Below are 17,580 nucleotides of genomic sequence, written 5' to 3'. Positions count from 1 at the left end.
ACTTACTCTCAGTTTAAAATCCTAGACACTCATTTAGGAAGTCTTAAATGACTAGGACCTACAACCGACAGAGGTAACGATTGAGTTATGAGCGACACATCTGAACTTTTCCCATGAGAAAGTGACTGAAATCCTGTTTAACTGTTTGAGACCCGGAAAAGCATTATCATGAGAGCTATTCTGAGTCTTAGGAGAGAAACAGATTTCTCCCTTTTGGTGGCTTAACCTAAATCATAGGTTAGTAAGAAAGTATTATCAGGTCCGGAATTACCTAAATCTGTCACAGGTGCTCCCATGAGTCTGCTGCCTTGATCCTTCCTGTTGGTAGAGGACATGGATTTGGAAGGTGCTGTTGAAGAAGCCTGGGTAGGGCAGCACGGTGGCGCAGTGGTTAGCACTGCAGTCTCACGGCGCCGAGATCCCAGGTTCGAACCCAGCTCTGGGTCACTGTCCATGTGGAATTTGCACATTCTCCCCGTGTTTGCGTGGGTTTTGCCCCCACAACCTAAAGATGTGCAAGGTAGGTGGATTGAACACGCTAAATTGCCCCTTAATTGGAAAAAAATAATTGGGTACTCTAAATTTATAATTTTTTTAAAAAGCCTGGGTGAGTTGCAGCAGTGTATCTTCGAGATGACACACACTGCAGCCCTTAAACACTGATGGTGGAGGGAGTGAATATTTGAGGTGGTAAATGAGCTGCTTTTTCCTGGATGGTGTTGAGCTTCTTGAATGTTATTGGACCTGATCCATCAAGGCACATGTTAAACTGACTGATCCTTGCAACCGTTTTGAACAAGGGTGTAATTTTTGCAATTCTCCAGTCCTCTGGCACCTCCCCTGGGTCTAGGGAAGACTGAAAGATTATACCCAACGACCCTGCAATTTTCTTGAATGTCACTTCCTTCAATATCCTTGGATGCATCTCGTCTGATCCAGGTGCCTTATCCACTTTTAAGTATCAACAGTTTATCCAATACTACCTCCTTATCAATTGTGAATCCTTCTATCAACAGAGTTTCCTCCTCTGTCACACTGGCCTGGGTAAGCATCTGCTTCATTGGTAAAGACAGGTGCAAGATATTCATTTAACATCTCGGCCATGCCCTTACCTCCATGTGTAAATCCCTTTTTTGGTTCCCAATCCGCTGCCCTCCTCTGACCCTTTTACTATTTATTTGCCTCAGGAATACTTTGGGATTTCCCTTTATGTTGGCTGCCAGTCTTTTCAATTAAACCCTCTTTGTTTCTCTAATGTCCTCTTTCATCTTCTCTCTGAACCTTCTGTATTCCTCTTGGTTCTCAATTATATTTTCCCCCTGACACCTGTCATCAGCTCAGTTTTTTGTTCTTTATCAGGGAGCCTTGGATTTGTTTGTCCTATCTTTCCTTTTGAGGGAATAAACCTTGATTGTGCCCAAACCATATTTTTTAGGCTCGCCCATTCTTCAGCTGCAGCTTTCCCCACCAACCTTTTGCTCCAGTCTAACTGACACAGCTCCAATGCCCCATTGAAGTTGGCTCTCCCCCGGATAACTATTATTATTCTGGATTGCCTATTGTCCTTTCTTACCATCATCCTAAACCTTATGGTACAATGCTCACTGTCTCCTAAATGTTCCCCATTGATTCTTGATCTATTTGACTCACCTAATTTCTAAGAACCAGGATCAACAGTGCATCCTTTCTTGTTGGACTTGACACATACTGCTGTAGAAGATTCTCTTGAACACAGTCTAGGAAGACTTGTCCCGCTCTGCTCTTTACACAGCCTCTATCCCAGTCTATATTTGGGTATTCAACTCCCGTCCCCCCCTCCCCATTATAACTACTCAATGGTGTTTGGGCCCCTCTCTAGTTTCCCTGCAGATTTGCTCCTCTACATCCTTCTCACTATTAGGTGGTAGACTACACCAAGCTATATAATTGCACACTTTTTGGTCCTTTGCTCCAGCTAAATAGATTCTGTCCTTGAACCCTCTGGGACATCCCTTTCTCCAGTGCTGCAATGCTCTCCTTAACCAATTCTCCACCCTCCTCCTTCTCTTCCTTTCCTATCTTTTCTGAACACCTCGTACCCAGGATTATTTAACACCCAATCCTGCCTCTCTCTCTCGCTCTCTCTCTCTCTCTCTTGCTCGCTACCCCAACCCCCTCTAAATACTCCCAAACAGCATGAGCAAATTTCTTTGCAACAATATTAGTCCCGGTCCTATTCGGATGAACCCATCCAGCTTATACAGGTCTCACCTGCCCCAGAAAGGGTCCAAATGTCTCAGAAACCCGATGCCTTCTTCCTGCACAGTAGCACAAGTGTCTAGCACTGTGGCTTCACAGTGTCAGGGTCCCAGGTTCGATTCCCGCTTGGGTCACTGTCTGTGCGGAGTCTGCACGTTCTCCCCGTGGCTGCGTGGGTTTCCTCCGGGTGCTCCGGTTTCCTCCCACAGTCCAAAGATGTGCAGGTTAGGTAGATTGGCCATGATAAATTACCCTTAGTGACCAAAAAGTTTAGGAGGGGTTATTGGGTTACGGGGATAGGGTGGAAGTGAGGGCTAAAGTGGGTCGGTGCAGACTCGATGGGCCGAATGGCCTCCTTCTGCACTGTATGTTCTATGTCCTGCATCAATTCTCCAGCAACGTGTTCAAACATTCTATCCTCCTATTCCTATGCTCAACCAGCACAATGCACTGGAAGTAATCATGAGATTACTGCTCTTGAGATCCTGCTTTTTAATTTCCTTCCTAACTCCCTAAAATCTGATTTCAGGAGCTCATCCCTCTTCCGACCTCTGTCATTGGTACCAATGTGGATCACAACCTCTGACTGGTCACCCTGGTCCCAGAAGGATGTCTCACAGCTGCTCCGTAACATCCTTGACCCAGGTACCAGGGAGGGAACATGCCAATTGCCCCTTGTGATGGGGCAGTATGTCAGCACAATATGGTGCAGGAGCGTGGCGACTCTGCGAGCTCTCGCTGACAGATCCTCTTTTTACTTATCCTACAATCATTCTAATCTTTTCACCCGATGCCGGTGTTAGGTAGTTACATTGTATATCTTGTGTTGCCCTATTATGTATTTTCTTTTATTTCCTTTTCTTTTCATGGACTTAATGATCTGTTGAGCTGCTCGCAGAGCAATACTTTTCACCGTACCTCAGTACACGTGACAATAAACAAAAATCCAATGTTCCAGATTCTAACCACTCTCTGGGTAAAGCTCCTCCTGAATTCCCTATTACATTTATTCGTGACCAATTTGTGATCTCTGGTTTTAGACATCACCATAGCTACCCCGTCAACCCTTTCGTAATTTTAAGACCTCTAAAAGGTCATCCCTCAGCTTTATATTTTCTAGAGAAGGAAGCCCCAGCCTATTCAGTATTTCCTGGCAAGTATAACCTCTTGGCCTTGGCATCATCCCTGTAAATTGGAATTCCTGCATCAGATCACAATTTGCTTTTGCTACAACCTCAATAGTACCTCCTACTGGATCAGCGATAGTTTTCTATATCTCATAGTAGCCAGCCTTTGGCCTGAGTAAGATTATAAATTGAAGGTGTTGTCTCTGACCATTGAAAAGAATTTGACATAATCACAAGGTGAAATTTCGAGGACCTTGCTACATTGGGTAACCCAAATTTCTGTCTTTACAGAAGATGTTTACACTTACAATGAATGAGCGTTTCAGCATTGATGGAGGATATATTGGTAATTAACAGCCTGATTAGTATTCCGACCCTTACATTATTTCAGCAAAACTTCTTTATTTTTCTAACATTTTTTATCCTTGTGTTTGAGATGACTAATATTCTTCACAAACTGATATCACAGTATGAAATCCTTAAAAATGTTAATTTAAATTGCCTTCAAGAGCATTTTCTGTTACGGCTGCATGGTGGTGCAGTGGTTAGCACTGTTACCTCACTACACTGAGGACCTAGGTTCGATCCTGGCCCCAGGTCACTGTCCGTGTGGAGTTCTGTCCCCGTGTCTGTGTGGGTCTCACCCCTACAACCTAAAAAAATGTGCTGTATATGTGAACTGGCCACGCTAAATTACCTCTTAATCGGGGGGGGGGGGGGGGGGGGGGGTGCGGTGGGGGGAGGAATTGGGTATTCTAAAAAAATTTTAATAAGGACATTTTTTGTTTAAATTAAAATCGTAAGTCCCACATCCTGTTCTCATGCTATAAATATTAAATTATCAAAGTAGCCACCCACTTCTTAGGCAGTCACTTGGGTTTGAGGACAACTTGCTTCCAACCCAGTTCAGTGGGTTCTGAGATGGATGATAAGTTCAATGCCCAATCTGCAGTCTCTGCCCATGCAGGGCAGATGGCACTCGGAAGGGTTGGGTCGCTGGGTTATTTGGAGCTTTGTGCGCTCCCCCTGACATTTTGGCATCTTCCTGAATGAGCCTTCTCCATTTTGGCCAGTCACAAACCACAGTCTTTCCAGAGTTGGCAGACCTGTTTGATCTCTTCAAGAATGCTTTGAGGACATCCCGAAAGCGTTGCCGCTCTCTTCCTGGAAGTCTCCTTCCATGACCAAGTTCTGAGTAGAAATCTAAGGATCACATCTATCAGGAATGGGAAAGCGTTGTACCATAGTTTTGTCCATTTTATTTGGAAAAGTTTAAACGCAAGTTTGGTGTATACACAAATTACAACATTTTAAAGTCTATAACTGATTTAATTTGCAGGCATCATTGAATGGATATTGGGTAAAAGGGATGGTATATGGATGAGTTTCCTCACCCGATCTGTGTTGGAAAATGCTACCAGGTACGGTGTCTGTCTTAAATTGCATTGTATTTTGAAAATAGCCATTTCTCTACCTGATTTGGGTATTTCCGAACACTTCATTAGTAAACTATTTCTGAATATGGAAATCTCATTTCTAGTTTTTTCATCTTGAAATAATCCATTCAAAGTCACACTCTATAGTCCAAATATTAAAGCGACAAGCTGAGCATCTCCATTAGTGATGTGAAATAAATGTTTTTCACAGGACAGATCTTTATTTTTTTTGTTAGAATCTGTAAACTGAGTTGAATTTGATGGAACGTATTTTCTCTCCAAACATAACCGACTTTATCTTGCAGTTACTCAAAAGCCAAGGACCAATTAGCCAATACAGAGATGCTGGCACCAGCTTACTTTATACTGGGTGGCAACCAGTCAGGGGAAGGCTGTGTAATCACACGCTCAAGGACGGCTAGTCTGGATATCTGGGAGTAAGTATATCAAAATAGACATAGGTTGACACTGTATGGTCGACGTTTTAAAAATAAGTGGAACATTGCTTCAGAGTTTGCTGGTGTTTGGTGTTAATTCATGTTTTTTTGTATAAACTAGGCTTGACCTTAAAAAGGGCACCTGGTATGTGCTGGAAACAAACTACGATCATTGGAAGGAGCCACTGTTTCTGGATAATCGTAGAACTCCTGCAATGAAATGCATGAATCAAACAACACAAGCTGTAGGTCCTTATTGCTCACTAATACTAGTGTGACATTGGCTGATAACTTCTGAAGCTGTCTTACCAAGCAGTCTATGCAGGAAAATGTCATCTTATGAACTCCAAGCATGGGTTATAAATAAGCCAACTCGTTATCAGGAATGGTTAGGAGTGTAGAATTCGAAGCACAAAAAGATCAGCCATGATATTGAATGTCGGAGCAGACCCAAGGGGCAGAATGGCCTACTTTTGTTCCTAACTCGTATGTTCGTACCCTTGGTTTTCATTTCCAGTGCAGAGGTAGACTGTTATATGGGTACAGCAAGTCCTCACTTGAAGCTGTGGCTGCATTCCCCAAAAACACTTCTTTTTTTTTAATTAAGGGGAATTTAGCATGACCAATCCACCTAGCCTGCACATCTTTGGGTTGTGCGGGCGAAACCCACGCAAACACAGGGAGAATGTGCAAACTCCACACGGGCAGTGGCCCAGAACCGGGATCGAACCTGGGACCGCGGCGCCGTGAGGCAGCAGTGCTAACCACTGCATCATCATGCTGCCCTAAAAAAAATCACAATTTTACGTGAAATGGCTTTAAGTGAATCATAGGTTCCCACAGGAAAGCCAGAGTTGGGTTCCTTTGTATAATTCTTGCCCAATGAAAAACAAAATGCAAGTTGAAATACTGTGTGCCATACATGCGCAGCACTATGCATTCCTAGCTGAAATACCTTGGAAAATAGAGTGTATATACGAATTAAATCCTCAAAAAAATTACAGCTCCTGTTCTCACCTGAACTTATACATTGACCAGGATCCATCAAGTGGCAGAGGTTGGCCAGTGCAGTTAGCGGCTACCTGCATTGACCAACCTTTGTCACTAGATGGAGCGCAGGATATAGTGCAAGTTTAGGAGCAAAGCTATGAGGCGGGAGCCACTGAAGAATAGACCCCAAGGACTTTGGTAAGAACAGAATAAGGGAGACAAAGGAGGGAGGGGGGATTAAATTGGCAAGTGGGGGAGGGTTGTGCGGTGAGTGAGGTTAAATCGGCAGGTTGGGAGGTGGGATGGGGAGTCAGCAGGTCCAGAAAAAGCAACCAGGGTGGGGGAGTCAGCAGGGGACGTTGGCAAGGCTAGGAGCGGGAGGAGGTGAGTCTGCAGGGACGTTGTATGAGCAGGCAAGACATGGAAGAGGGAGTCAGTGGCAAACAACGTTTAAAGTGAAACAAATGTTAAAGAGAAGCAATGCTAAGTGAGACGACCTTAAGTGAGGACTTAACTGTATATGACACATATTAAGCTAACCAAGAGGAATTTAATGTATTTAGCAAAATCATGAGGAAACAGTTGAATTAGAAATTTATATATTGTTTTCAAATCAATAAAAACATGTTTGCAAAGTTACCAATTTCTAATAACTTTCCAGACAGAGTTGTAACTTTTGAATACTTTTATTCCATGTTGATTTGATAGAGTGGCAGCTGACAACCAGGAAATTTGTTTTTTTGAAGATCTATACATTGGAGAATATTTGTGATGGTGCAGTTTGCTTACTTGAAAAGTGTAATGGGATGTATTTATTATTGCATATTGTCTTTTTCAGAATATTTCCATAGAAACTATTTATGATGTTTTGACAACAAAGCCGGTTCTCAATAAGGTGAGTACAAATTGAACTGTCACAATTTTTACGGCGCTAGAAGAGACAATTTCACTGTGTCTGCACCGGCTCTCCAAACGAGGATTGTGGGTTAGTGCCATCGCCCTACGCCCCTCCCTGTACATTGTTTCTATTCAAGTAATCATCTAATGCCCTCTTGAACGCATCGATTACCTGCCTCCACCACACTTCCAGGCAGAGCATTGCCAACCCGAACCACTCGCTTTGTGAAAAAGCTCTTTCTCACCGTAGCGCACAATGACTTACGAGAGAGACGAGAAGTGATGAAGTCGATTGAGGCTTTATTAAGCGAGACTTGACCCCAGCAGTTCAGCAACAGAATGAAGCGGCGGGGAGAAGCTCGGGTTCTTAACTCCGCCTTCAGGGCGGAGCCAGGACTCAGCAGCCAACCAGGACCCGGGATCTGTCAGCCAATAGCATCACGGCTTCACAGTCCCACATGACCCCTAATACATACCACCACATTCACCCCTTGTTAAAAAGGAACCCGGCGGGGTGGTGGTTTGCATGGTGGTAGGGGTTTACAAGGCTGGTCCTGGGAGGAAAATTTCGGACATGTTACTACAGTTTTAGCCCTACACTGGGCTATGTACAAAGTTTGTGAAACTATTTACAATATTAGTAAGAGAAAAAAAAAAAAATTCTTTTTTTTTTGTTACAATCCAACATCATTTTTGGTGTCACGCGGATGCCACGAGTCGAGTGAGCGGTCTGGTCTTCCTCGTCGATCGCCTCAGCCCCGGTGGTGGTGCAGGTGCTTGTTCAGGTGTTGTCGTCTCCGGGAGCGTTTCGGTGTTCGTTCCTGTTTCACTCCTGGGCGGACACGGGAGGAGGACCGATCCTCCCGGGAAGGGGGCGGTTGCGGGGTGCGCCGGTGGTAGGGAGGGGATGGTCAGTGTCGGGGGGGGGTGTGTGTTGCCGGCGGGCGGCAGGTCCCACAGGGAGACCGTGTCCTGTCGGCCGTCGGGGATCGCCACGTAGGCGTACTGCGGGTTCGCGTGGAGAAGGTGAACCCTCTCGACCAACGGGTCCGATTTGTGCGCCCGCACATGTTTCCGGAGCAAGATGGGTCCTGGGGCCGCCAGCCAGGTCGGCAGTGACGTTCCGGAGGAGGACTTCCTGGGGAAGACAAGGAGGCGCTCATGAGGTGTTTGGTTAGTGGTGGTACACAGCAGCGACCGGATGGAGTGGAGAGCATCCGGGAGTACCTCCTGCCACCGGGAAACTGGGAGATCCCTGGACCGTAGGGCCAGCAGGACGGTCTTCCAGACCGTGCCGTTCTCCCTCTCTACTTGCCCGTTCCCCCGGGGGTTGTAGCTGGTCGTCCTGCTCGAGGCTATGCCCTTGCTGAGCAGGAACTGGCGCAGCTCGTCACTCATGAAGGAGGACCCCCTGTCGCTATGGATATATGCGGGGCAACCGAACAGTGTGAATATGGTGCCAAGCGCTTTAATGACTGTGGCCGCTGTCATGTCGGGGCAGGGGATGGCGAAGGGGAAACAAGAGTACTCGTCCACCACGTTCAGGAAGTATGCGTTGCGGTCAGTGGAGGGGAGGGGCCCTTTGAAATCCAAACTGAGGCGTTCAAAGGGGCGGGAAGCCTTGATCAGGTGCGCTCTATCCGGCCTGAAAAAGTGCGGTTTGCACTCTGCGCAGATGTGGCAGTTCCTGGTGACTGTACGGACCTCCTCCACAGAGTAGGGGAGGTTGCGGGACTTTATGAAATGGTAGAACCGAGTGACCCCCGGGTGGCAGTGGTCCTCGTGGAGGGCTTGGAGACGGTCTATTTGTGCGTTGGCACATGTGCCGCGGGATAGGGCATCGGACGGCTCGTTCAGCTTTCCGGGACGGTACAAGATCTCGTAGTTGAAGGTGGAGAGCTCGATCCTCCACCTTAAGATCTTGTCATTTTTAATTTTGCCCCGCTGTGCATTATCGAACATGAAGGCTACCGACCGTTGGTCGGTGAGGAGAGTGAATCTCCTGCCGGCCAGGTAATGCCTCCAATGTCGCACAGCTATGGCTTGGGCTTCCTTTTCCACTGAGGAGTGGCGGATTTCTGAGGCGTGGAGGGTTCGGGAGAAAAAGGCCACGGATCTGCCCACTTGGTTAAGGGTGGCCGCCAGAGCTACGTCGGATGCGTCGCACTCGACCTGGAAGGGGAGGGACTCGTCGATGGGGCGCATTGTGGCTTTTGTGATATCCGATTTGATGCGGCTGAAGGCCTGGCGAGCCTCTGTCGATAGGGGGAAGGTAGTGGTCTGTATTAGTGGGCGGGCCTTATCTGCATACTGGGGGACCCACTGGGCGTAATATGAAAAGAACCCCAGGCAACGTTTCAGGGCTTTGGAGCAGTGGGGGAGGGGAAATTCCATAAGGGGGGCGCATGCGTTCGGGGTCGGGGCCTATTATCCCATTGCGCACTACGTATCCCAGGATGGCCAACCGGTTTGTGCTAAAAACGCACTTTTCCTCGTTGTATGTGAGGTTCAGGGCGTTAGCGGTCTGGAGGAATTTTTGGAGGTTGGCGTCGTGGTCCTGCTGATCGTGGCCGCAGATGGTTACGCTGTCAAGATACGGGAACGTGGCCTGCAACCCGTGCTGGTCAATCATTCGGTCCATCTCCCGTTGGAAGACCGAGACCCCGTTCGTGACACCAAATGGGACCCTTAGGAAGTGGTATAGACGCCCGTCTGCCTCGAAGGCTGTGTACTTGCAGTCACCTGGGCGGATGGGGAGCTGGTGGTAGGCGGACTTGAGGTCCACGGTGGAGAAAACCTTATACTGGGCAATCCGATTTACCATGTCGGATATGCGGGGGAGAGGGTACGCATCTAGCTGTGTGTACCTGTTGATGGTCTGGCTATAGTCTATGACCATCCTTTGCTTCTCCCCGGTCTTCACTACTACCACCTGAGCTCTCCAGGGACTATTGCTGGCCTGGATTATGCCTTCCTTCAGCAACCGCTGGACTTCAGACCGAATAAATATCCGGTCCTGGGCGCTGTACCGTCTGCTCCTAGTGGCGACGGGTTTGCAATCGGGGGTGAGGTTTGCAAACAAGGACGGCGGTTCAACCTTGAGAGTTGCGAGGCCGCAGATAGTGAGTGGGGGTATTGGGCCGCCGAATTGAAATGTTAGGCTCTGCAGGTTACGCTGGAAATCTAATCCCAGTAACGTGGGCGCGCAGAGTTGGGGAAGGACGTAGAGCCTGTAGTTTTTAAACTCCCTCCCTTGCACCGTTAGGTTCGCGATGCAGAACCCTTTGATCTCTACGGAGTGGGATCCTGCAGCTAGGGAAATCTTTTGCATACTTGGATGGATGGTCAGAAAACAGCGTCTTTCCGTGTCTGGGTGAATGAAACTTTCGGTGCTCCCGGAGTCGATCAAGCATGATGTCTCGTGTCCGTTGATCAGCACCGTTGTTGTCATCGTCTGGAGCGTCCGGGGCCGTGATTGATCCAGAGTCACCGAAGCCAGTCGTGGTAGTAGTGTCACGGCGTCTTCTTTGGACCCCGTGGAGCCGTCGATGCTGGGGTCCTTTGTTGTCATCCAAGATGGCGGCGTCCATGAATCGCACGCGGCCGGGGGTGGACAAAATGGCCGCCCCCATGGCTCGCATGTGGTCGGGGGTGGACAAAATGGCCGCCCCCATGAATCGCACGTGGCTGGGGGGTCACATGATGGCAGCGCCCATCCTCCCCTCGTGGTGCCCGGGACCCAAAATGGCGGCACCCACGGGTCGCACATGGGGCGCTGGGGGGGGGTTGGGGAGCGTTTGGGCTATGCTGGGCTCGTTCTTCTCTGGGGATTGCGGCGACCCCCCCGGGACCGGCACACAGCCGCGTAATGGCCCTTCTTGCCGCAGCTTTTACAAATAGCTGCGCGGGCCGGGCAGCGCTGCCGGGGGTGTTTCGCTTGCCCGCAGAAATAGCAGCGGGCCCCCGCGGGATGGTCTGGCGCTTTACCCGCACACGCCTGTGAGGGGGGGGGGGGTTTGTCGCGACGGGGTTCCACGGAGCCCAAGGGGCTGCCGCGCGGTCGGGCCGTAGGCGCGGGCGTTTTGCGAGGCCACATCTAGGGAAGCTGCAATGGCCCGTGCCTCTGAGAGTCCTAACGACTCTCTTTCTAAAAGTCTTTGGCGGATTTGGGGAGAGTTCATACCTGCCACAAAAGCATCGCGAATTAGCATGTCCGTGTGTTCGATCGCGTTCACCGGCGGGCAGCTGCAGCCCCGTCCCAAAATTAGCAGCGCGGCGTAGAATTCTTCTAGCGATTCTCCGGGACTTTGCCGTCTCGTTGCGAGTTGGTAGCGCGCGTAGACCTGGTTCACGGGGCGAACGTAGATGCTCTTCTGTAATGCGAGCGCCGTCGGGAAATCTTCTGCGTCTTCTATGAGAGGGTAAATTTCCGGGCTTACCCTCGAATGCAGGACCTGCATTTTCTGGTCTTCTGTGATCCGGCCGGGGGCCGTTCGGAGGTAGCCTTCAAAACATGCTTGCCAGTGTTTAAATACTGCTGCCGAGTTCGCTGCGTGGGGGCTGATCCGCAGGCATTCCGGGGCGATCCGGAGCTCCATAGTCCTTTAAGCTCGCTCAATAAATTGTAGCGCAGAATGACTTATGAGAGAGACGAGAAGTGATGACGTTGATTGAGGCTTTATTAAGCGAGACTTGTCCCCAGCAGTTCAGCATCAGAATGAAGCGGCGGGGAGAAGCTCGAGTTCTTATACTCCGTCTTCAGGGCGGAGCCAGGAGTCAGCAGCCAACCAGGACCCGGGATCTGCCAGCCAATAGCATCACGGCTTCACAGTCCCACATGACCCCTAATACATACCACCACACTCACATCACCTTTGTTTATTTTGAAAATCACTTTAAATCTGAGAGTGGGAACAGTTACTCCTCATCTACTCTGTCCAGACCCCTCCTGATTTTGAATATCTCTATCAAATCCTTCTCTCCTCCAAGCAGAACAGTCCCAACTTCTCCAATCTATCCTCATAACTGAAGTTTCTCATCCCTGGAACCATTCTTGTAAACCTCTTCAGAGCTCTCTCCAATGCATTTGCATTCTATAGTGCGGGGTCTAGAAATGTACACAATACTCCAGCTGACATCTAACTATTGCCTTGTATAAGTTCAGGATCACCTTCTTGCTCTTGTAATCTATGCCACTATTCACAAAGGCCAGAATACCATATGCTTTATTAACTCTCCATATGTCCTGCCACCTTCAATGATCTATGCACATTTTTAAATGATCATTTTATGTTCTCACTCTCTGGCTCCCTGTTTCTCCTTCCCCCAACTAGTTATAACAAAATACTGTAACAAGTGACATTTTTGGGTCAGGATTTATTTCCCAGAGCAGCCAAGTTATCTTTTGTTGGAGCTCAGAGCAGCAGTGCGTGGTCTATTCATCAAGTTTCTCTTCAAGTCCATTTGTTGTTTTTAGTACCTAATCACACTTCTGTGGTAAATCAACCGGTAAAGCTTCTGTTGAATGAAAATGCTAATCTCAAAATTTTTAAAAATAGATTTGATTAATGGCAAAAATTTGATAAGAGCTCCTGACATGGAAAAAAAAATTCTCCTATTTTAATGGAGAGGTTTGATGAGCTCAGCTACTTTAGGGATTATGCTGTGAATTTTGGATAGTCTCCAGTCATTTTGTTGATCTCTAGTTCTGTTTAGAGTTACTTTGTTCTCCTAAATTGTTGTCCAAAACTCCTTACTCTCTTTGCCAGCCTCGAGCAAGTATGTGGCTTCCAATTTAAAGATTCCTCAATTTTAATCTTTCTTCATTCACCAGCACACAATCTTCCGATTGACTTGAGAATTTATTTTAATTTGCTGCAAGTGCAGGAGGACAAACTGAACTCGTGGCCAAAGGCTTTCGTGCCATGGAATTGGTTCAGAGAAGAAACCCCTAACCGACCTCTAATATCAAAGGGCTAAAACATGAGAGAACATAAATTCACATGAGTAAAAGACAGATTTTGGGCTGATGTGACACAATTTTTCACACATGATTCAATGCACAAAAACAAACTTATGAATGGAACTGTGGATTTTCTTTTTAATAGTTGGATAAGACTCTGCTATATCTTTCTGGAAAAAGTGGCTTTCTTCAACTCACTTGCATCTAATGTCTTTGAAATTGTGACTTGGATTTGTGATTTTTGCTGTATGCTCGAGTTCATTCATATAAATATTGTGTAAAGACAGACGGGGTTTTAGGGAGTCCAAGAGATTTTGTAATAATGTTTGCATTTCACAGTTGACTACGTATACCACCCTGATGGAAGTCTCTGAAGGAACGTTTGAATCATATCTACGTGACTGTCCAGACCCATGTATGCCATGGTAGGACACTGCATAAGACTTCAATGTGGAATTTAACAGCAGTATCTGAATATGGACAAGCCGTTCAAGCTGCAGATATGCTGCTTTCTAATGCATCACAATTCTTTCTGATGGCACTGAAATTCTGGAATGTGCAAATAAAAATAATGTTCGTACATCCATATAGGCTCTCGTGCTTGGCTAAATATATTAAAATGTAAGAGTAAAGGAATCTTGTACAATCTAATGTTTAACTTTGTAAACTTCAATTTTAACCCTTTTTTAATATTGAAGATAATTTTCAGTAAAATGTACACAAGGATGATATTGAGCAGAAATTCTGTAGATTGAACCTTTTGGCACTAATCAGTAACTTAATTGATTTAGCATTACTGGTAAAATTTTGCTTATTTAGATTTCTATTTAAAAGAATAGTTGATTTAAATTTGTTAATGTATTATAAAAGAGACTAAAGAATGAATGTGTGTCTTCATCGGACTGTAGAATATATATTTTAGTGAATGTTGGATATTGTCGTTTTGCCAGATAAATTACTTGAAAGTTGGTTCCAGTTGTAAACCAGCAAACCCTGGTTGCGTATAAAATCAATCCTCACATTGTTTTGGATCCTGTGCTAAACTAGTTTGAATAAATCAATCAACTGTTTCTAAAGTTCAAATTTACCGCTTCTCCTTCATTTCATAATGCAAATCATTCCTTAATAGTTCCTAACTAAACATGTTTCTGTAAATTAATTAGGTTGTTAGTTTTGCAAAGTATTTCTGGCTTGGTAGCTCAATATTAAACTTCCAACCCTTCATCAGTGCAAATGGTGAATACACTATTCGAAACATAATGAAAGCTGGTCAAACTTGCAGATAACTGGACCAATCAAGCCTGGTAACGGAATCAACCATACGATTATGGTGACACATAGACAAAAGGTGATAGATGAAGCTCAACACAAGGGTGAGGTACTGCACCTTGGACAAGAGATATATGTGTAAGTAGGAGAGGAGCTGAAAAAATCTGGAGATTAAGATGACACATTTCTGGAATGTCTCACAAATTGGCGCAGCAAGACATTGCAGGCTAATGGGTCAAAAACATTATGCTGGGTCAGTGGACCTCAGAGAAAATGTAGAAATATGGCATTTTCCAGTCTTTATGCTGCTACAATATTACTCCCAAATCTTACGCATGAATGTCCACACTTACTAAGCTGGCAGGAGGTAAAGTTTTTGGACTGGCCAGGTTTTTTTTTTTTTTGCTGACACTGACTTATCTTGCCACTAGTTGGTGTCATTTTTGTCCCCAGCATCATTACAGGTACGAATGTGTTTTCCTGTCTGAAAGTATACTAAGAGAAGGAGGCCAAGCTACAAAAGAGGAACCTTGTACCTGTCCCCATCTGCTGACTGGTGACTTGTTGGTTTTGGAGATTAGTGCAATTAGAGACTCCAAATCTTGAGGTGGATTGAGGTAGTGAGACCAATTTCCTACGTGTGTGAAGGCCTGACTAACTTGCATGGGATGATTCTTCATAGCACCTCCAGCAAAGTTGATTTAAATGCTTTATAGCAACTGCTGTCCAATAGTGTAGAAGCTGTTGGCATCTTTCAGATGAAATCAGACTTATTGACAGGCAACACCTGATCATGTCTGCAATGGGGGAAGGTGGTCAGATTTAGTAAAACCCTGACACAGAACTGTGGCACTTATCACAATATCATCAAATCATTATTGCATAGACTGAGGCTGTTTGACATGTTTCTATATCTGTTTCCCTGCTGTAATCCTGCAAATTGTTTTCCCTCAAATGCTCATCAAACTTCCTTTTGAAATCATTCATATAGGGGCTGGTTTAGCACAGTGGGCTGAACAGCTGGCTTGTAATGCAGAACAAGGCCAGCAGCGCGGGTTCAATTCCCGTACCGGCACAGCTGTAATGCAGAACAAGGCCAGCAGCGCGGGTTCAATTCCCGTACCGGCCTCCCCGAACAGATGCCGGAATGTGGCTTTTCACAGTAACTTCATTGAAGCCTACTTGTGACAATAAGCGATTATTATTATTATTTCTGCTTCCACCACTTTCAATTATTACAATTATTCCAATTATTACAATCAGTCGCATCCGGGATGTCTCCCTGAGCTCGGTCCCAAGCAAGAGACGGGAGATGAATTCCCGATTGAGTTCGAGAATTGGCTGCCATGCTTTGGTGAATTTGACTTTGAGGCTTGGTGCATCAGATTTGATGGAGCACAATCTATCCTGCCTGCGAGGCCAGGGGGTGGTAGCGCGCCAAATCGTCTTATTCTTGATATTTGTCGTGAGGAGTGGGAGGTGGCCCAGCAGGTTGGGAGTCATTCTCCCTGGCAGGTGCCTAGGCTGTGGACTTCCTGGGCAACGGGGCAATAGCACGGTGGAAGTAATGGTGGCTCATGCTTCAATCGATGGAATCCTGAAGGGTGCATGTTGATCCTACCTTATCCTTTGCTTTCTCATGTGACAAGGATGTGATGTTGTTATCCTGCAATCTGCCTTCCGGTTCTTCGAGAAACTTGATTGTGTTCCCTATTGATCATATTGCTGACTTTTTGTTGTCTTTTTTCCCCGAAGAGAAGTGTGAAATGTGAGCGTGATGGCCTGTTCCATTGATTATCCTTATTCTGTGTTAGGAAAACCATTTTGAGTCAACTATGGGAAGTGTGATTTGTGTATAATTTTACTTCTGGTAATTGTGTCTTACAATCACTGTGGGTCGGGGAGGGGAGTGACTTTTATCACCCCGTCTCATTTATGAAGAAGACAAGTGGAGGGTGAATGGATATGGTTAGTAGGGTTAGTTTGATCCTTACTGAGATTAAGGCTAACCCCCCTCCCAGTTAGAGATAATCCAATTTGGGAGTTTTTTTTAAAATTTATAGAATCATAGAATCGTAGACTAGTGCAGAAGGAGGCCGTTTGGCCCATCAAGTCTTCCCTGACCCTCCAAAAGAGCACCCTATCCAGGCCCCTATCCCATAACTCAACCTAACCTTATACACGAAGGGGCAATTTAGCATAGCCAATCCACCTAACCACATCTTTGGACTGTAAGAGGAAACTGGAGGACCAGTAGGAAACCTACGCAGACACGGGTCAGATTCGAACCTGGGTCCCTGGCGCTGTGAAGTAGCAGTGCTAACCACCATGCCACCCTGATTTATATATTCTTTGAGTTAAAAATCTGTGTCTTCATCCTTCTTTGGCATTGGAAGAGATTATATCCTGGAGAGGGCTGGGTTCCTTCTGTCCCCTCCTTGAAGGCTGAGTTTTTCCTTCTGTTTGGGCCTCTTTTCGTGTTCCCCTCCTGGGCTTCTGTGGTGGTTGGGCGGTTGAGGTGGGAAATTGCTCTGGATATCCTTTCTGTGATGGCAGAGTGTCCCCTCTGGAGGTTTTCTTCTCTTCTTGGCTGGTTATGGTGCATTGCTCTGGATGGGGTTAGAAAGGTACAGGTGTGATTGGATGCAGGCTTTTATTTCTTGCGCTGTGCTGGAGGCCCTCGTTTTTTAAATGCGTGTCGGTTGGTACTGGGCTAGGCCAGACCCAGTGCTGTGGCTGTTATCCTGTTACCCCTAGGGGCTCGAGATATCTCTTGGGGCATGAGATGAGCTTCCTGGGAGCTGAATTTTGTTTTGTGTCTCTGGTGCACAGGGGGGGTCGGGGGATGAGTCAAGTTCTGTGCCTTGGTGGTGATCCTGTGGTTCCCCCTCGGGAGGTAGGCCCCCCTTTTGTTGATTATATGGCCTGTTGTCCTCTTCGCTGGTGAGTGTTGTCATCTGGTGGGGTAGCCGGGTTGGTCTGTTTATTCGCTGCTCTTCCCTTTGCTGCAAAAATGAGCTCTGTTCCAGAAGCCAGTGTTGAGAGTAGTGAGGTACTGAGGAGGGTATCAAGGTCGCAGGAGTGTACCGGCAGACAGAAAGGTGGGTTGAAGTGTGTCTACTTCAATGCAAGGAGCATCTGGAATATGGTAGGTGAACTTGGAGCGTGGATTGGTACTTGGGACTACAATGTTGTGGCCATTACGGAGACATGGTTAGAATAGG

At 46.6% G+C, this 17,580-nt stretch overlaps 1 protein-coding gene across 1 annotated transcript in view; it reads left to right on the top strand.

The window, feature by feature from the left end:
* asah1b (N-acylsphingosine amidohydrolase (acid ceramidase) 1b) overlaps nucleotides 1-14,170 on the top strand; it is a 47,014-nt gene extending 32,844 nt beyond the window's left edge. Inside the window, exons 9-14 of the mRNA XM_072496888.1 lie at nucleotides 3,657-3,711; nucleotides 4,705-4,786; nucleotides 5,107-5,238; nucleotides 5,360-5,483; nucleotides 7,067-7,123; nucleotides 13,427-14,170. Of these exons, the coding sequence (XP_072352989.1) occupies nucleotides 3,657-3,711; nucleotides 4,705-4,786; nucleotides 5,107-5,238; nucleotides 5,360-5,483; nucleotides 7,067-7,123; nucleotides 13,427-13,516 (540 nt within the window). The 3' untranslated portion in view covers nucleotides 13,517-14,170. The remainder of the gene's footprint in view (nucleotides 1-3,656; nucleotides 3,712-4,704; nucleotides 4,787-5,106; nucleotides 5,239-5,359; nucleotides 5,484-7,066; nucleotides 7,124-13,426) is intronic.
* The last annotated feature ends 3,410 nt before the right edge of the window (nucleotides 14,171-17,580 follow it).

The sequence above is a fragment of the Scyliorhinus torazame genome, chromosome 3, assembly GCF_047496885.1.
Source record: "Scyliorhinus torazame isolate Kashiwa2021f chromosome 3, sScyTor2.1, whole genome shotgun sequence".
In the NCBI taxonomy this organism is placed as follows: Eukaryota; Metazoa; Chordata; class Chondrichthyes; order Carcharhiniformes; family Scyliorhinidae; genus Scyliorhinus; species Scyliorhinus torazame.
Note: the sequence above shows the minus strand (reverse complement) of the source record. Positions and strands in the feature narration are given on the sequence as shown.